General features: G+C 39.2%; 1 protein-coding gene across 1 annotated transcript in view; it reads right to left on the bottom strand.

Annotated features, from left to right (window-relative positions):
• The window catches only part of CHIC2 (cysteine rich hydrophobic domain 2), a 36,309-nt gene extending 15,643 nt beyond the window's left edge, over window positions 1-20,666 (bottom strand). Inside the window, exon 1 of the mRNA XM_058192257.1 lies at window positions 20,404-20,666. Coding sequence (XP_058048240.1) covers window positions 20,404-20,522 — 119 coding nt within the window. The 5' untranslated portion in view covers window positions 20,523-20,666. The remainder of the gene's footprint in view (window positions 1-20,403) is intronic.
• Between the last annotated feature and the right edge of the window lie 545 nt (window positions 20,667-21,211).

Genomic DNA, 21,211 nt, shown 5'->3' with positions numbered 1-21,211 from the left:
AGCTGAAGAAGCTTCTTGGATGAAACATCTTCAAAGAAAAAACAAGAAAGTCCAGTTGCCTCCTGAAAAAGCACCCTTAGGACATCCAGAGTAAAGTTCAAACTGAAAATACTTTTTTCTCACCACCTCAACAGGTTTGATTGAAAGAGCTGAGCCTTGAGCAATAGTCTCAAGCAAAGCAGCAACCAGCAGGATGGAGGAAGCAGCTATATGATGACCATGTTTTTCTGGTATCATCTATTCTATAGAACAGCCTTCTACCCAAAATTTGGATGGTACCATCATTGCTTGCCTCTAGGAAAGCAATAGCAAACCCAGAAACGTCCTCACGAGCTCAGGACAGAGTTGAAAGTGGGAGGTCTGCAAAGGGGGCATCTCTCTCTAAGTTTGAACCCTGTCCAAAGAGCCAGAAGACAGAGTGATACCCATGCCTGGAGTCACGAGTTCTCATACAGGAAAACAGTTATTCAAACAGGTCCTTCTGTTAAGATCGGGCCATTAAGGATGCCTAAAGGCCAGGAACCAAGTATGGTTTAAATTAATGGCTTTACTGGCTTTAATACAGTTGATGTTTTCATGCTGTGCTAAAATAGGATACATCTACCAATATACACTGCTACACTTCACAAGCACTTCTACAAATATATAGAGTGCCTTTGATTTATTTACTTTTGTAGTGCTGCATTCTACGACAATGCACCACAAAGAAGAAAGCAGAAATAAATGATTTAAGTCATTCTATAAAAGGAACACTGGATGAGAAATCTTGTTTCACTAAGCATGTGATCAACACCTGCTAACTAAGTCCAATTTCCCAACATGTGCCTAGCATACTTGTGTTGACAAAAGAGGCTTCTCCACTGAGAAGGAAACCAGGAGTACTTGCAACCCCATTTTCTATCCAATTTTTATTAGCTTGAAGTCCCACTCAAAATACAGCTCTAGCTCCTTTATAACTTTCAGAAGTCTGGGATTATTGTTATGTCCAAGATTAGCTCACCCAAAAATATCCCGATACATACCTATAAATCCTCGACTTCCAACAGTTCATTTAGTGACCATTCAAAGGTACGATGACACTGAGAAAGTTGACTTATGACCATTTGTCACATGACTCTTGCAGTGTCCCCATGGTCACGTGACTCACATTTATGACAGTTGACATGTCCCGGGGTCAGGTGATCCCCCTTTGCAACCTTCTGACAAGCAAAGTCAATGGGGAAGCCAGATTCACTTAACAACAGTGTTATTAATTTAACAACTGCAGTGATTCACTTAACAGATGTGGCAAGAAAAGTCATAAAATGGACCAAACTTACTTAAATTTCTAATTTAGCAACATAAATTCTGGGCTCCATTGTGGTCGTTAAGTCGAGGATGACCTGTAATCTAAAGTTCTCCTGGGTATTTTATTCCCGAATAATAGTACACTCAGATGGTTGAGTTCTAATATACAGGGAGCCCTCAACTTACAATCATTCATTTAATGACCATTCAACGTTGGGTGAGATCATCAGTGGTTTTGGGGTGAGGTACCAACTGTACGCTGATGATACGCAGCTGTACTTTTCCACCCCAGGCCACCCCAATGAAGCTATCAAAGTGCTGTCTGGATGGGGAGAAACAGGCTCAAGCTCAATCCCTCCAAGACGGAGTGGCTGTGGGTGCCGGCACCCCGGTACAGTCAGCTGCAGTTGCAGCTGACTGTTGGGGGCGAAACATTGGCCCCAATGGAAAGGGTGCGCAACTTGGGCGTTCTCCTGGATGGGCAGTTGTCATTTGAAGATCACTTGACGGCCGTCTCCAGGAGAGCTTTTCATCAGGTTCGCCTGATTCGCCAGTTGCGCCCCTTCCTAGACCGGGATGCCCTGTGCACGGTCACTCATGCTCTTGTTACCTCCCGCCTGGATTATTGCAATGCTCTCTACATGGGGCTCCCCTTGAAGAGCACCCGGAGGCTGCAGTTAGTTCAGAATGCGGCTGCGTGTGGCTCCCATGTAACACCACTCCTGCGCAGACTGCACTGGCTACCTGTGGTCTCTCGGGTGCACTTCAAGGTGTTGGTTACTACCTTTAAAGCGCTCCATGGCTTAGGGCCAGGGTACTTACGGGACCGCCTTCTGCTACCGAATACCTCCCACCGACCCGTACGCTCACACAGAGAGGGGCTTCTCATGGTGCCGTCCGCCAAGCAATGTCAGCTGGCGGCCCCCAGGGGAAGGTCCTTCTCTGTGGGGGTTCCTACTCTCTGGAACGAACTTCCCCCTGGATTACGTCAACTGCCTGACCTTCGGACCTTCCGCCGCGAGCTGAAGACCTATTTGTGTACTCGCGCGGGACTGGCTTCGTAATTTTTAAATTTTATAATTTTATAGGTTTTAGAGAGTTTAATTTTAATGGCATATTGTTTTAAATTTTAGCCGATATATAATAAGTTTTTTAATCTTTGTTTTATTTGTATATTGTCTATTTTTACTATGGCTGTGAACCGCCCTGAGTCCTTCGGGAGAAGGGCGGTATAAAAATCTAAATAATAATAATAATAATAATAATAATAATGATGATGATGATGATGATGATGATGATGATGATGATGATGATGTTACAACGGCACTGAAAAATGTGTGGCAAGACTGTTTTCATCGCCCACCCACTCCAACAGCTGTCCTCCACCTTTATAATTTTTATAGGGTAGACATAAACAAGAGAGTCTTTAAAATGTTAAGATGTTAAGGTGTTACAATTGGAACTGTACAATTTATATTCCTTTCAAAGCTCCATAAAGTAAACACAATTTTAAATAATATCCATCCACTCAGGCTGTTAAGCAGATTTATGAAGGAAGCGTCTAAAGAAAAGGAGAAGAAGAAGAAAAAAAAAACCAATCCAGGAACTTCAGGAGAGGTTCTGGAAGTAATCATGTCATCCTTAACCAAAAGTGACTCAGCAAGGTCAAGCAACTTCATTCCAAGTATCTTAAGCTTTTGGGGCATGTGTTATTCTCTCATCTTGACCTCCCTTTTTCTAGAAGGCAAAAAAGGCTGACCTTTTGCTCCCATGAACACAATTAACTGTGGAGAAGAGATTATACCATAATAAAAGAGTCATAATGAACCATGATGGCCTGATAATTAGCCACTAATAAGTCCTTTGCTGAGAATAAGAACATAGGAACGATGATAAGTACTTTACAAAACCCAAAAATATGAGCGTCAGGAAATGGGGCTGCATTTACTGTGTCATTATTTTTATTATCGTTTTTTGTTTTCATCCTCAGACTCCGTGTATAACTACTGCTTTTAAGGACGATAAGCAATTTCATGCTGTAAGAACTGAGGCTCAGGTGCCTTCCAAGTTTTGAATATATGGTGCAACTCATGTGTCACTAATGAAGTATTAAAAGCTTCTACAGTACCGTACAGTACAGTATATATCATTCAGTTTAAAAACCTTATTTTTCATTTTAAAAATATCTATGTGTTTAAAAGGCTAATTGGTCTTAAAATAAACTTGAAATGCAATGCTAAATGTATGTATGTACATGTATGTATGTATGTATGCTATTTCTTAACCACCCATCTCCCTCCAAGATCTATTCAACATCTATTGAATATTCTATCTTTTTAAAATTCAATCTACATATTTGACACAAGTAATGTATGGTATATTCCCTAATCTTCACACAGATGTAACCTGGATTAGATTGAACATTGTATTTTCTACTCCCTATTATTGAGTTTATAGCTGAATACCCATACTCCACTATGAAACTATGTGATCAGGCTTGATAAATTGACACTTATACCTTGAAAATTAATGAGTAGTTATGATCAGCCTCTCCTCTCCCCTTCTCTCCCTCAGCCTTGCCCCACAGAAGCCTTCCCTATCCTATCCTCTGCTTGCTGCTATGAAAGTAAAACTGAAACTCCTCTCTTCTGCTTGTGTTTTACCTTTGGAACAGATTTCTTTTCAGGTGGGGAGTGGAGGTAGAACTCCTTAGCATCAGAGGGCTCTTTGGAAAGTGAAACAGTATTTACTATATGAGCAAGGAGACAGGAAGGAGCCTGGCCATAGCTTAGCTCAAGAGTTCTGTATTAAAGCTGCTTTCTGCTGTGAAAGTAAAACTGAAACTGAAACTCCTCTCCTCTGCTTGTGTTTTACATTTGGGTCAGATTTCTTTTCAGGTGGGAAGGGGGAGTAGAACTCCTTAGCATCAGAGGCTGTTAATCATAATATAGGAAATAATGCTCTGATGGTTATTTTCAAAAATCCTTTCTTAGTGAGCACCTAGAAGCCAAGAGGAACATATTTCAAGTTTGTAGGCCTTAGGCTTCTGGAGATTTTGTGGTGATGTGTGAGTGATATTTTGCTTTTATATAGAGAGATTTAAAGATTTGATTCCAGTGTTATCCATCCAGTGATGTGCAAGGCCTGCATGTATGTTGCTCACAGCATGGCAAAAAAGATCTTACTACCTTATTTCCTGCATTAAACTTATATGAAAGAGGACCTGAGAGAATATGGAATACATAACAGTTCTGCATGGAAAAACTCAAAAGTAAGAGATGAGATCACTGCTAGCATTGCAAAGGAGAAGAGATGCAGATGCTTTCAAAGCAAGCTGTCATGCTACCCAGGGAAAGATAGAGGACAATAGCCTTTGGCAATAAGAAGTATGTATGATGACTCAACCCAGAGTTCCATAATCAAATAGGAAAAGACCGTAAAAAAATATTTCAATCCAGAATGTTAGCAAATAATAAGAAAAAGAAAATAAGATCTATTTTTAATCTGAAATGAGAACTTCCAAGCAAGCTTGAAATAATCAAAAGTAACGATGAATTGGATATGATAGAAACAAATGAGACTAAAGGAAAAGGAATCGGAAACTGAAGAGAGATACAAAACATTATGTAGATTATTAAAGAATTGCAATGATTCCTCTCTTACAAGAAGTTATGTTGACGACCTTAAAGGGTCTTTTGTAAGATCCTTTATTGAAGACCTTACAAAGAACTGAACAGTCAGGTTTCAGAATAAGTACATAGAGGCGCACACAACTTTGCAGACACAACCATGAACCTTCAGAAAGAGGCTCTAGCTACTGTGGTCACTCCTTCATAAAACACCCTCATAGATCACTTCTTTTCACTGTGATATAGAATATGACAGAAGAACAGCCAAGAGCACATGAGTTCAGAAAGCCAAACTGAATGGCAGAGCTCTGTAGCATCCTTCAGAAAGATATTATAATTATGCTTTACTGTTAAGTTTTTCAGGCTCCTGCAAACACCTATCTCCCATTTCTCTTGCTTTTTTTAAGATTACTGTAATATGGTCTGTATGAATTTGAGGAAACAGGGGGGGGGGGTGAGGAAAAAAAGAAAGGAGAAAAGTCAAATCAACTGCATTCTTTGAAACATTTGACCAAGATCTACTTCAGAAATAATTTGTGCTTGAGAGGGAGAAGAATGAATGAGGCATGTGAATGAGAGAAATGAAGTTCTCAGGATCTTATTACTGCCGCTCCATCCATTGTCCCTTCACAAATTGTTCTAACCCCCATCTACTTTTTCCCACTGCAGCCAACAATAGAATAAGCTGCAGAGTTTGATTGAAAAGAATTATCCTCAAGTAAAATGAAACTGTTTACATGAATTCCCAATCATTCATTTCATAGTTGCTTTACTTTCACAAAGCATTTAGAGCTGTATACTAAGAAAAGATTTTGATTTATTTGCTTTCATCCTACCTTTATTATTTTTATAAATAACTCAAGTCAAGTACACTTAATATTCCTTCTTATTTTCTTCCCAACAACTCTGTGAGGTGAGTCAAGCTGAGGGAGACTGAGCCAAAATCACCCATCTGGCTTTCACACCTAAGGGACTAGAACTCACAGTCTCCCAGTTTCTAGCCTGGTGCCTTAACCACTAGTTCGCATTGGCTAGGGAGGCTACATTATTTGCACAGCAATATTTTACTGATTCAGTAAATGTATATTGTAATTTACCACAAGAAATCTTATTTCAATCATTCTATAAAATATACACTCGTGTACGTGTGTTCCTGGTTTTATTTAATTCCTGTTCATGTTCTTTAATGTTTTCATATTTGGGCTATTATAAGCCACCCAGATTTGCTTTGGACAATGGGATAGATGGATGGATGGATGGGTGAGTATGCAGGTAGGTAGGTAGATAGATAGTTCTTTTCATAAAACAAAACACTGTCCCTAAGCCAATCAAATATATAAGCTATTGCAAATTCTAAGGATAGATGATGGGACACAGTGAAATGATGGTCAAATTAAGATTGATTCTTGTCTCCATTCATACCACATTGGGTGCTATGAACAACAATATTTATTTTATTACAAAGTTAACTCAATTTGAGAGCAGATTAGTGAATCACTGAATCCAATATTCCTATACACCAAAGCTAACAAGCACTAAACGATCGTGTTTAAATTTTCTTTTTTCTCACTTATCATCATGCTGCATTTCTATATAGTACCTTAAGCTTTCAAGTAACTTATTATCAAAGGGCAAGATTGACAACTCCATTACCGTCCACTGAGTTAACAATCACTCCAAATTCTGCCATTCTGTTTTCGGTTTGTGCTGAATAACAGTACAGCCTTACTTCCTAAATCACAAGCACTATTAACTCCATGTTACAAGCCCGCAATGTTATTATTCTGCTTGTTTCATGCCTTACAGTAAAAAAAATTCTAAAAAGCAATTGCAGCTAAAGTAAGGCTACATATGCTTTAATGAACTTAGTATGACTTACTTCTCATTGAACATCTATACCAGGGATAGTCAACCTTTTTATACCTACCGCCCACTTTTGTACCTCTGTTAGTAGTAAAATTTTCTAACTTTTCCACAGTAATGCTGCGTGCATTGTCGTCTGTGCATGCCTCTTGCGCATCGTGGATTAGGTTTTGGGGGGGGGCACCGGCTACCAGCTCTGCTTGTTTGTTACAACTGGGTGGTGTCGGGGGAGATGCGCAAGCTATTCTGGGATGAGGCTCTTTTGTTTGCGGTCGCACTATAGCACCATTTAGTTTCACTTACGTAACATGAACTAAACTTATGCGTGGGCGAAACAAATAGTATATTTTCAGAAATTTAAATTGTCACGGGAAATTGTATGAAAACCGAATGAAAATGTTTTTAAATAATGCTATGATTTTTTTTAAAAAAAGTCAATTAAATTAAAAAAAGGAAAGTGCTTCAGGATCAGACAAAACCCCTACCGCCCATCATGAAAGCTGGAACGCCCACTAGTGGGCGGTAGGGACCAGGTTGACTACCACTGATCTGTACAGCATCTTAATCATATTTATCCAATACACATCTTCATAAAAGATTTGCCATGATTTATTCAACGACAACTTGGCCTAACATTTCAACAGTGGAACAGCTTTCAAATCTATGAATCTATTCTATAAAGGGACCCCCCCCCATTCTAGCTACAAGCATACACAGACATAGACACAGACAGTCTTAATTATTATTATTATTTATTATTTATTACATTTTTATACCGCCCTTCTCCCGAAGGACTCAGGGCGGTGTACAGCCAGAAATAAAATACAAAATACGTACAGTTAAAAACAAATTAAAATTAAAATTAAGTGTTGTGGCCCACCAGCTGCCAGCGGAGCTGATGGCAGACTTGCACGATGAGGTTGGGGAGGAACTTGGGCCAGTTCTGGAGTCTGGAGAAGACTCTGATAGATGCTCTGTGTCAGACGCATAGATAGAGCCATGGCCGTCCGACATTTTCCAGCCACCAGAGAGGTGGAGGCTGTCTTTGGAGGCTGATATGACTAAGGAGGAAGAACAGCTGGGGCCTGTTCCAGATGCATATATGCGCAAAGCAGTTAGGAGAGGTGAATAATGGAGGACAAGGAGTTGATTCGGGAAGCAAAGCACACATGGATGCTGAATGGTCTGAAAGGGGAGTGGTTGTCATAGGAGACAACAGTTCTTATTTCTGAAACTTTTGCTCATTGTGTTTCAATTATCACAAGGAACTGATAAGGTCTGTTACTGCAGTTTAACTCTTTGAAGGACTATTGCCTGGATTTTTTGGTGGGTGAATGCAATTAATTCACAAGAGGTAAATAAAGAGGGTTTTTTTGTGACAAGGAGTCAGTTTCTTGCTTCTGCTAAGGCTGGGTCAGAACAATAAGAGCCTAAATCACTGTCCACAGAATAAAGCAAAATATACACCACACCCAGATTTACTGTTCCTAAACAGTAACCTAATTTCCTAATCTCCAACCAAATATTTGAAGTTTGAAGCTCCTTTTTAATAAGGCTTTCAGCCTGATATGGAGGAAATCTCCAAAGGGGTAAAGACAAAAGAAGTTGTGATAACCCAAACTGGAGAGGGAGAGGGGGAGGGGGGAGGGAGAGAAAGAGAGAGAGCAGAAATGAAATGAAATGAAATAAATTCAAAATTATGGTATGTTTCTTAACAACATTGTTTGGATTAGCAGCACTGTCAGAGTCTGAAGATACTGAGATACTAGAACAACTTATTAAAGACTTTTTAAAGCTAGAAAACCTAACTATTAGTTCTTACAGATATTTGTTGCTAATAAATCAATTTGATATATTAAAGTTAAACAATGAGTGAAATAAAGTATTGTCTAGACAATGGCAGTGTCTTAACTTCTACAGCTAGGAGTGTCAAAAGATCTCAGATTATGACAATAAAAGTAATATTCAGAACTCCATTACATTTGTATAGAAAAGGACTGTCAAAAACAACACTTTTTGAGGAAGAAGAAAGGGGAAAGAGAGAGGGTTAGAAAGGGTTGAAGAGAAAAGTGGGGAAGGAGGAGAGAAAGAGAGAGGTTAGAAAGGGTTGAAGAGAAAAGTGGGAAGGAGGAGAGGAAGAATGAAGAAAGTAGAAGAAAGTAGAGAAGGGAGGAGGAAAGGTTTTTTTAAGGAAGGAAGTGGTAGCTGGGCAGGTTCGAATAAGTAACAAATGAAAGTTAATAACTAATGACTAATGTTGAATAAGAGACTGTATATTGAATAGGCTGTTGGAAAATGGAAATAAAACTTTTTTATTAAAAAACAACAACAACAACCTTCCGATCAAATTCTAAAGCAAATTGATTGCAAATTCCAGTTGAATCAAAAATTCAAATCAAAGAATCACCCCCTGACCAATCAGTGACTGAACGCCAAATGGGGTTGAGGATACCTTAATTGTATAGACAAATAAAGGAATAAGCACAAAAAAACAACAACAACACTTTGTTGGCGATATAATAAGGATAATGTTTTTTTTAAATCATGTGCTTCTACAATGTTTTATATTTATCAAGTTTGGGGAGAAAGTAGATAAAGCAAATATGATTATGTGAATTGAAAGTTAAAATCTTTGGAGGATCATACAGTATTCATTTGAACTATATACTTAACAGATGGAATCTGACAGTATTTAATGGACAACATAAATGATTCTCCATGTCCTTACTGCAGCTAAAAGGCTGATGCTGCAGCATTGGAAAGATAAATGGATGGCATCATTCATTCAATGGACTGAAAACCTAATTCAGGAGTGTCAAACTGGTGGCCCATGAGCCAGATGCGTCACACACAGGCCACGCCCATCCCAGCTCCGCGAAGGGGGAAAACATCACAATACGTCACATGATGGCAACGTGACACCACGAGTTTGACACCCGTGAAGTAATTGCATTTGCCACCTAGGAGCAGATTGCCCACAGAATTTGTAAAGACAATATAATGAAATATTTGTACCAAATAGGTACCCAATACAGTTTGTTAAAAATGACTGCCGTATGAATGTGTTTGAAATATGTATGTACTTGAATATTTGCATTAGATAAATACAGAATTGTAGCTCTTTACTGTTTTGACATATACTGTTTTGTTTCCTTTGCTATATTTTTTATTTTTTGTTCAAGCACTTTTAATGCATCATGTTTTCTTCTTTTTTTTCTTTTATTAATTAAACAGCACTAAGCATGAAATTTAAAACAATTATTTTGAAGTAAATTATTAGATTCTGATAGTTACCGAGGATAATTTTAACCTGCGCATAGTGCTATACATGTAACATATGCAGTTATATTTCTTACTTAGTTTTACGTTTCTTTGAACTGTTCAGCGTCACTTGTTAATAAACTCATTCTGCAAAAGAATCTCCCCTGAAAGGGGGGAAAGCCTTTTTTCTTGCCATATATGTTAAAGTAACCTCAGACAGCTAGAAAAATGTAATGTAGCCAAGTTCTACTATTGTATGTGCTTGCTGCACTTATTTCACGCACATTTAAGTTTCACAAAACTGTCTTGCAGACTGAACAGCATGGCTTAAAGGCAAGAAATATGAAACATTCCATAGCTTCTCATGTATGTGTGTAAACTTTTGCCAGATGAAAACAAAACCTCTATTTTCATGAGGTAGACTGCAGTCTCCAAAAGTTAGGGCAATTTGCAAACTTTTTATATATCACAAGATATATGTATGTATACTTTACTTCCAATAAGCCTTTATCGTTACCTTTCTAGAATGGTAAAATTTATACTGCAAGAAGAGGATACAAGGACTAAGCCATAACAGGAAACACTGAGAATTTGAGTAAGACCTTTTTCTTAGAAAATTACAGCAGCACTGTGGTGCAGAATGCTAAACAATCAAAGAGGTCAAGCAGACTTGGTGATAAAACCTTGCAGCTGCTAACCTACAAGGCTGCAGTAAGGGAAATTGTGCCACCGTATACCAGTCTTACGGAGCAGCCAGCTTCTCTCCAGCAACAGTCTCCTGGCAGCCGCCACGTCATAAAGCTTTACCGGAGGGAGGATAGGAAAGCAGGAGGACTGCCTGCACTGTGAAGCCAGCGCCAAGCCGCTTAAGCTGATTGCTACAAGAACTTGGTAACTAAAAACGTTGCCGCCTTCTCCTCCTTCTCGGTGCCTTTTAAAGTTTGCACCAGTCATCTTGGTTGTAAGGTTGAGGGAAAAGATGTCATCATTATGGGTCATTCTGGAGAAACTTTTTCAATCGAAAGTTGTTAAAGAAATAAATAAGCCCCAAAGAATATCCCAACAGTTTATAAGGAACTGTTTAGTTTATAAATGACATTTAAAAGATATTCTAAGGACAAATCCCCTTGAAGACAAATGTTATATTTTATATCAACAGTGAAGTATACAACTAGCATACTGCTTACAGTTTATACCTATTCTCAGCCAACGCTGAAACTTAATTCTAGGGATGACCTGATTCCTATTATCTTATAATTCAAAATTTCCTTACCCATTAAGAACAAGTATCATGATTAATTATACAGCATTAATAACAGAAAATCTTATATGAAAAATGGTATGTGTTATCTATTCTTAAGAAAATTGAAGTAGAGCTTCAATTAAAAAAGTATTTTTCAGGTCTTCAATATATTTTCCCCTATGTCAACTTCAAAAAATTAAGACATATATTTGTCAGAGGGAAAAAAAAGAAAATATTTATATACCCAATTAGTATTGGACAGAACAGTACAAATGCATAACATGGATATAGTATAAAACCTTTATATTGTTTAAATTCACTTCTCTTTATATTTCCTTTTTGTCAGTAGAATTTGTGGCAAGCTTTATAATTTCTTTTGACCAAATGTCCAGAAGATAACCATGCTATAGAACAGTAAAAGAGAATTTGTGTGGTATCTATTTGCATCCCATGGAGATGTAAGGATAATAAGTGTCACAGAAATAAACAGTTATGCTCCAAGACAATAAAGCAGCAATAGGGTAGTAAAAGAAAGGGGCTATTATGTCAAATATAGTAAATACAACTTATAAAAAAATATCCTGGTTTGCTAATAATTATCTGGGTAGGTAAAAAGAGTAAGTATTCTAGTAAGAGATATTTAGGATATTTAAGCATTTCCATCCCTAGAAAGTTAAGATAACTACTGGACTACAAAACACATATAACCAAGGATTTTATTCAGCTCAAAATATTCAGCTCAACAAATAATACATCCAAAATGATAAAAACCATCCACTTCAAATGTGAAAGAGGTGGTTTGATTATAAGCCATCTACTGAAATGGATGATATGTAAGTTCAATACATACATAAATAAATTCTAACTTATAAATATCTGCTTGAACAGCCTGAACCAGACAATTATTGCTAAAGAACGTCATCAAGAACTTGTAGTCTATCTTCCCATTTTTCACAAGCTACCAAGTGTATCCAGAATCTGAATAATTTCTGAGATCAAGAAAAGATGCTGTGGCTAATAGACCAAACTTTTTGTGGAAACTGAATTAGAGGACAGTATTTCAGACTTTTTAAATTGGGATGGCATTCCCTTTGAAAACACACTTGCAATAAGTTAATTTCTTGAAATTATGTTTCAGGTATTAACCTTAGGAAGGTTAATTAACCTTAGGAAGGTATGTCAAATGTATTTATACTTCATAAGGCTGACACAGTTAAGTGACATGAACCTCAGTTATCTCAAGGTCAGACTATTATCTTGAACACTTTTTTGGCTTGCAAAAATTCCTAGGACTGGGTCTCTGGCAAAATGAGTTCTTTCCTAACTACAAATAAACGCATTTTGAGGTTTATGTTAGAAACCCAAAATGACACCTGGAAGACTTACTTTAAATGTCTTCTATTTGTAATTCTAGTCAGTGGCCTTAATAAAAAAAAAATATTCTATTCACTTGGAAAACCTGTCTTCCTGCCTGCTCTCATTGTCTTTGAAATCAATAGAAAAAAGCTGCTGGGATGCAGGAGAGGCTTCCTGGACAGTTGCATCCAAGTAACATACCATATTTTTAACACTATAAAATATACGCACTTTCACGCCCCCCACAAAAAAAGTGGGTGGAAATGTCTGTGTGTCTTATAGAGTGAATATTACGGGGTGTGTGTGTTGCTGCCTGTCATCAGAGCTGCTGTAAGGGAATGCTGGAGCCTTTGCTGCAGAGCAGCTGATCGACAGTTGGATCGGCCTCCCAGAATACCGCCAATCAGCTGTTCTAGTGGGCGGCAGTGATCCCCGCCACCTAGAACAGCTGATCGGCAGTATTCTGGGAGGCCGATCCAGCCACCAATCAGCTGCCTGGCAGTAAAGACTCCAGTGTTCCCCGCCGGCGGCAGCAGCTCAGCTCAGTTGACTGATGGTGGGCGCAACGGAGTGGAGCACTGATGAGTCATGGCTGGGGCTGCAATGTTAACCAGGCTGTTTACTGCAAGGACGCTAGCCAGATGAATACCGGAAGGATGCTGGGAGGCAGAGGTAGATTTTTTTTTCTTGTTTTCCTCCTCTAAAACTAATGTGTGTCTTATGTTCTGATGCGTCTTGTAGTGTGAGAAATACGGTTCTTTTAACCTTAAACTTCCTTCACATAATTTTGTGACTCCATTAAGATGTTTTTTTATTCCAGCGAGCATTCCAGCAAACTATTTTATTATTCCTGGATATTCTTGCTTCTTCATTAAAAAAATGATTTCCCCATTTTCACTATTAGCCTCCTTATACATTTTGAAAAACTGAAATTATATAGTTCACATTCTCTTTGCCCACTGCCTTGTCAGCCCAGTAACTTCCAGTTTGAAGTTAGCAGCAGATAACTTAGTTTTGGAATATATTACATTTTTATTATCATTGTTTTCAGTGTTATCATTTCCTAAGAACTGAACTCTCACACAAAATATCATATTGCATATAAATCATGTATTTTTCTAGACTTTTAATAAATGAACTAGATAAAGATATGTTACTAGTTACTGAATATATACCCAGCAAAACAGAAAATCATTTTAAGGTAATCCCCCAAACTCACTTCCACAAATATTTTACAAATACAACAGGTAAATGTTTTACTATGCTCCTAGATATTAGGAGCTTACAATGTTTTTACTACGCTCCTAAATATTAAGAGCATACCATATTTAGTTGCAAGATATTGTACTTTATTTGCAATAGCTGTCAAGTACTGCAAATATAATTTAAATCAATAATTTTAATTAGTAATTTTCCAGAATAGTTTCAAACAATCCACACCAAATCTATAATTTTGCACTATTTCTTACACTGATTAGTATCCTGAAAGTGCTTCAGCTAAGGCTCATGAGAAACAATACTAATAAAACTACAAGAAATGAGCCCAAGTTCATAAGAAAAAAACAGAGCAAATTATACATTATATTCCATATAATAAGGACAATCATGTTGAAATAACCAAGCATGTCCTACTTGGAAACTATATATTAAAGGGAATTCTTCATGCCTTACAAAAAAGGTCAAACTTGTTATTACATGAGTAGGTCAAGGCTGTGATTAACAGAAGCGTTAAGTTTTTACATTTAGCTATAGTATTGCTGTTGCTACATATTCCAAGCATTCTTCTACCTGACAAGTCGTCATCATTATGTTGTTTGAATTCTTTATATGCTGCCTTAGTCATAATTAGCTGAATTCCCTTACTGACCCAAACACTGTGATTTCTTGTTTGTTTGTTCTCTTTTCTTTTCTTTATATCCTGCTTTTATTATTTTTACAAATAAGTCCAGGCAATGAACATATACAACATACCAAAACCCCAAAAAGGAATTCAATTTACAAGCATAGTAGTAGTGTATAATCTGATATTCCCTTGGCCTGAACTAAACAATCAGACAAACCACATGGCCACTCTTAAGGCTTTGCAGAGAGTACAATTTGAATGCAGGTGTATATGGGTATATGTAATATATACTCTGAATCTTAAATAAAATGACTCAAATCATTTTAAGTAAAGTTTCCTTCAAGACAAGTTCAACATGGATAGATTCAGCAATACAGAAGACATTTACCTCTGCATTGCCTTCTTTCACATTTAAAAAAAAAATTAATCTACAATTCTGAAATTCATAATGGTCTCTATCCAAGTAGTAGACCAGTCTGACCCTATTGAGCTTTTTCAATATCAGCCCAGGTAACTTAGATCCTGTAATCTACTACATGAGTCTTCACTAGCTATATGAAATAATGTTTTGTATACAATAGCAAAATTGTAAACACTTATCTGCAATTTCTTAAACCAAACCCTTTTTTCCCCAGGATTTCAAGATAGCATATAGCAAAGGATCTTTTGCCTTCAGGTTGTGAGACTGAAGATACAATTTAATATACCACTGAAGAGTACAGTTAGGGTGTGACTTATGAGGGTAATGAAGCCTGAAATTTTCATCATATGTCATGATAGTCATAGCTCAAGATACCTATGTGACTGACATGATTTTACATTTTTTTGCGGCAATTCTTAAGCCAATGCAGCCATTGTTAAGCAAACCCATTGTTTATAATGGTCATTTTTTTTTGCTGAAAACTAGAAGTAAATGGCCCTGCCGTGTGCGCAAAGGGATTGCGCCCCACAAGAGCTGCACCTCCAGGTTCTGGCACGCATGTGCACCCACAATCAGCTGGCCAGTTCGCATGTGCACACCGGTTTTCAGCACTGCCCCATGCGCGAAGGACAGCAGATTGTCATGCGCGCATCCGGGAATGATGTGATCCCCTTTTGCAACCTTCTGACCAGCAAAGTCAAGGGGGAAGCCAGATTCACTTAACAACCATGTTACTAACTTAACAACTGCAGTGATTCACCTTTATTGTCATTTTTTTTTCCTGTGGGCCCTCTGGCACTCATTGAAAATGAAATTCTGTCACCTGCTCTCAAAAGTGTACACACACATAACACAGATACATACACATGTCTACATGCACCCTAACTTATAGAGAAAAGTTGTAAAATGGGAAAAAACTTAATCAATGTCTCACTTACCAACATAAACTTTGGGCTCAACTGTGGTCATAAGTTGAGGACTACCTGGTACTGACCTAGCGTAACAACTAGGGAGAACACAAAAGGCATCTCTCATTCCATCATGGCTTCAGGTAGGTTTTTATTCGGAGCCTGAAGACCAAAGCACAAATCGGGTCTCCACTTTAACCCCTCTAACGTACAGGTAGTCCTCAATTTACATTTCATTTAGTGACCATTCAAAGTTACAACAGCACCCAACAAAGTGACTTATGACTATTCTTCACACTTACAACCATTGCAACATCCGCATGGTCAGGTCATTTACATTCAGATGCTTGACAACTGTCTCAGATTTATGACTGATGCAGTGTCCCAGGGTCACCCAATCCCCGTTAGCAACCTTGTGACAAGCAAAGTCAATGGGGAAGCCGGAGTCACTTAACAACCTGTGTTACTAAGTCAACAACCGCAGTGTCCACTTAACAAACCTGGCAAGATAAGCTAAAGATAACCATTATTGTCATTTTTTTCCCCATGTGGGCACTCTGGCACTCATTGAAAAGGAAATTCTGTTGCCTGCTCTCAAAAGTGCACACATACATAACACACATGTACACACTACATACATACACGTATATCTACTACAACCTAACGTACCAAGAAAAATCGTAACATAGAGCAACACACATGGAAGCACGCTACATTGATAGACATATATCTACCTACACCCTAACCTACCAAAAGTTGTAAAATGGATCAACACACATGTAGACATGCTTCATACATCTGGAACTGAACACACTCAAAACCGTAAAAATGGTGGTAGACTTTAGGAAAAACCCTTCCATACTTCCACCTCTCACAGTACTTGACAACACAGTATCAACAGTAGAAACCTTCAAATTTCTGGGTTCTATCATATCGCAAGATCTCAAATGGACAGCTAACATCAAAAACATCATTAAAAAAGGACAACAAAGAATGTTCTTTCTGCGCCAACTCAGTAAGCTCAAACTGCCCAAGGAGCTGCTGATCCAATTCTACAGAGGAATTATTGAGTCTGTCATTTGCACCTCTATAACTGTCTGGTTCGGTTCTGCAACCCAACAAGAAAAAACACAGACTTCAGAGGATAATTAGAACTGCAGAAAAAATAATTGCTACCAACCTGCCTTCCATTGAGGACCTGTATACTGCACGAATCAAGAAGAGGGCCGTGAAAATATTTGCAGATCACTCGCATCCTGGACATAAACTGTTTCAACTCCTACCTCAAAACGACGCTATAGAGCACTGCACACCAGAACAACTAGACACAAGAACCGTTTTTCCCAAGGCCATCACTCTGCTAAACAAATAATTCCCTCAACACTGTCAGACTATTTACTGAATCTGCACTACTATTAATCGTTTCATAGTTCCCATCACCAATCTCTTTCCACTTATGACTGTATGACTAACTTGTTGCTGGCAATCCTTATGATTTACATTGATATATTGATCATCAATTGTGTTGTAAATGTTGTACCTTGATGAACGATCTTTCTTTTATGTACACTGAGAGCATATGCACCAAGACAAATTCCTTGTGTGTCCAATCACACTTGGCCAATAAAAAAAAATTCTATTCTACATAGACATATATCTACCTACACCCTAACCTACCAAAAGTTGTAAAATGGGTCAACACACATGTAGACATGCTTCATACATAGACATATATCTACCTACACCCTAACCTACCAAAAGTTGTAAAATGGATCAACACACATGTAGAGATGCTACACACACACACACATCTACCCTACACCCTAACGTACAAAGAAAAGTTGTAAAATGGGTCAACACACATGTAGACATGCTTCATACATCTGGAACTGAACACACTCAAAACCGTAGAAATGGTGGTAGACTTTAGGAAAAACCCTTCCATACTTCCACCTCTCACAGTACTTGACAACACAGTATCAACAGTAGAAACCTTCAAATTTCTGGGTTCTATCATATCGCAAGATCTCAAATGGACAGCTAACATCAAAAACATCATCAAAAAGGACAACAAAGAATGTTCTTTCTGCGCCAACTCAGTAAGCTCAAACTGCCCAAGGAGCTGCTGATCCAATTCTACAGAGGAATTATTGAGTCTGTCATTTGCACCTCTATAACTGTCTGGTTCGGTTCTGCAACCCAACAAGAAAAACACAGACTTCAGAGGATAATTAGAACTGCAGAAAAAATAATTGCTACCAACTTGCCTTCCATTGAGGACCTGTATACTGCACAAATCAAGAAGAGGGCCGTGAAAATATTTGCAGATCCCTCGCATCCTGGACATAAACTGTTTCAACTCCTACCCTCAAAACGACGCTATAGAGCACTGCACACCAGAACAACTAGACACAAGAACAGTTTTTCCCGAAGGCCATCACTCTGCTAAACAAATAATTCCCTCAACACTGTCAGACTATTTACTGAATCTGCACTACTATTAATCGTTTCATAGTTCCCATCACCAATCTCTTTCCACTTATGACTGTATGACTATAACTTGTTGCTGGCAATCCTTATGATTTATATTGATATATTGATCATCAATTGTGTTGTAAATGTTGTACCTTGATGAACGTATCTTTTCTTTTATGTACACTGAGAGCATATGCACCAAGACAAATTCCTTGTGTGTCCAATCACACTTGGCCAATAAAAAATTCTATTCTACATAGACATATATCTACCTACACCCTAACCTACCAAAAGTTGTAAAATGGGTCAACACACATGTAGACATGCTTCATACATAGACATATATCTACCTACACCCTAACCTACCAAGAAAAGTTGCAAAATGGGTCAACACACATGTAGAGATGCTACACACACACACATCTACCCTACACCCTAACGTACAAAGAAAAGTTGTAAAATGGGTCAACACACATGTAGACATGCTTCATACATCTGGAACTGAACACACTCAAAACCGTAGAAATGGTGGTAGACTTTAGGAAAAACCCTTCCATACTTCCACCTCTCACAATACTTGACAACACAGTATCAACAGTAGAAACCTTCAAATTTCTGGGTTCTATCATATCGCAAGATCTCAAATGGACAGCTAACATCAAAAACATCATTAAAAAAGGACAACAAAGAATGTTCTTTCTGCGCCAACTCAGTAAGCTCAAACTGCCCAAGGAGCTGCTGATCCAATTCTACAGAGGAATTATTGAGTCTGTCATTTGCACCTCTATAACTGTCTGGTTCGGTTCTGCAACCCAACAAGAAAAACACAGACTTCAGAGGATAATTAGAACTGCAGAAAAAATAATTGCTACCAACTTGCCTTCCATTGAGGACCTGTATACTGCACAAATCAAGAAGAGGGCCGTGAAAATATTTGCAGATCACTCGCATCCTGGACATAAACTGTTTCAACTCCTACCCTCAAAACGACGCTATAGAGCACTGCACACCAGAACAACTAGACACAAGAACAGTTTTTTCCCGAAGGCCATCACTCTGCTAAACAAATAATTCCCTCAACACTGTCAGACTATTTACTGAATCTGCACTACTATTAATCGTTTCATAGTTCCCATCACCAATCTCTTTCCACTTATGACTGTATGACTATAACTTGTTGCTGGCAATCCTTATGATTTACATTGATATATTGATCATCAATTGTGTTGTAAATGTTGTACCTTGATGAACGTATCTTTTCTTTTATGTACACTGAGAGCATATGCACCAAGACAAATTCCTTGTGTGTCCAATCACACTTGGCCAATAAAAAAAAATTCTATTCTACATAGACATATATCTACCTACACCCTAACCTACCAAAAGTTGTAAAATGGGTCAACACACATGTAGACATGCTTCATACATAGACATATATCTACCTACACCCTAACCTACCAAGAAAAGTTGCAAAATGGGTCAACACACATGTAGAGACGCTACACACACACACATATCTACTCTACACTCTAACATACGAAGAAAAGTTGTAAAATGGGTCAACACATGTAGCCATGCTTCATACATACACATATATCTATCTACACCTTAACGTACACAGAAAAGTGGTAACACGGGGGCAAAACCTCCCTTCCTTCCTTCCTTCCATCTGTCTCCCTTAGCAACAGAAACTTTGGGCTCCGCCGTGGTCGTAAGTCGAGGACTACCTGCACATAAAGAACAACCGCCCAAAGAATCGCTCCGTGGAGGAATCGTTAAAAGCGGCGGAAGCAAAAGGGGGAAGGGGAAAAAACAACAACAAAACAACAACCCCGCTTAGCAAAAACTTGAGGGAAATTCCGGAATGTAAGTTGTTTTTTTTTCCCCCCTCCGGGGCTTGTGTAACGAAAGGAGAGCCTTTTTAGCGGCGGTCCTTCGCTACGGATCGGCCTTGTATGGAAAGGAGAAGCCGGTTTCCTTAGACCGCATTAGAAGAAGCCGCGTGAAAGGTCGGCTGGGGATGGGGGACGAGGGGGAGGAGCAGCCCCGGAAAGGCTGCCTGCCCGGCCTTCCAATGCCCGCCGCCCTCTTCGCCCTTCTCCGCGGCCCTTCCTTACACGGTCACATGGCCCGAGCCGCGCACCACCACCGGGTCCGGCGAGTGCTTCAGCAGCTGCTCCTCCAAGGCCCGCTCCTCGTCTTCCTCTTCCTCGTAAATCTCGTCGAAGTCCGCCATGACCGAGGCCGGGCCACGGTGACTCTCCCGAGGAGCCTTCGAGGAGAGGCAGAGAGACTCGAGAGCCGGGAAGCCAAGCGAGGGAGACGGTCAGCCCAAGCAACCGTCGTCGCCGCTGCCGCCCGGGCCAAAACAACAACAACAACAAAAAAAGACTGGCTGAAATCTTTCCCCTCAGAACCGCCGGGAGGAAGCGCCCGTCGAGCTCCCCCGGAAGGGGAGGGACAGGAACAGTCACAATCACAACATCCGGTCGTCGGAAGCCTCGGCAGCTACTGGCTAGAGGGGCCGTGAAGGCCCGAGAAGCCCCGCCTCTCTGCCCGGCCTGCACGAGAGAGCCCCTGCACGCATGCGCTAGCTGTCGCGTCCGTTGGGCTGAATTTTCTATAGAGTTCTTAGTCATCCTGGTTGTCCCAGAGGGGCGCTTCCCCCCCTCCCCGCCCCCAAAAAACTCAACTGGACTTTCTTGCTTTCTCTTGGAAGGCGTTTCGCTTCTCACGCGAAGAAACTTCTTCCGTTCGCTTCTCATCCAAGAACGGAAGAAGCTTCTTGGATGAGAAGCAAAACGTATTCTCGGAAAAAGCAAGAAAGTCCAGTTGCCTTTTGGGAAAATAAACAAATGAATAGAATAGGAATAGGAATAGGAATAGGAATAGAAATAGCATAGCATAGCATAGCATAGCATAGCA

The sequence above is a fragment of the Ahaetulla prasina genome, chromosome 8 (assembly GCF_028640845.1).
Source record: "Ahaetulla prasina isolate Xishuangbanna chromosome 8, ASM2864084v1, whole genome shotgun sequence".
NCBI classification, from domain to species: domain Eukaryota; kingdom Metazoa; phylum Chordata; class Lepidosauria; order Squamata; family Colubridae; genus Ahaetulla; species Ahaetulla prasina.
Note: the sequence above shows the minus strand (reverse complement) of the source record. Positions and strands in the feature narration are given on the sequence as shown.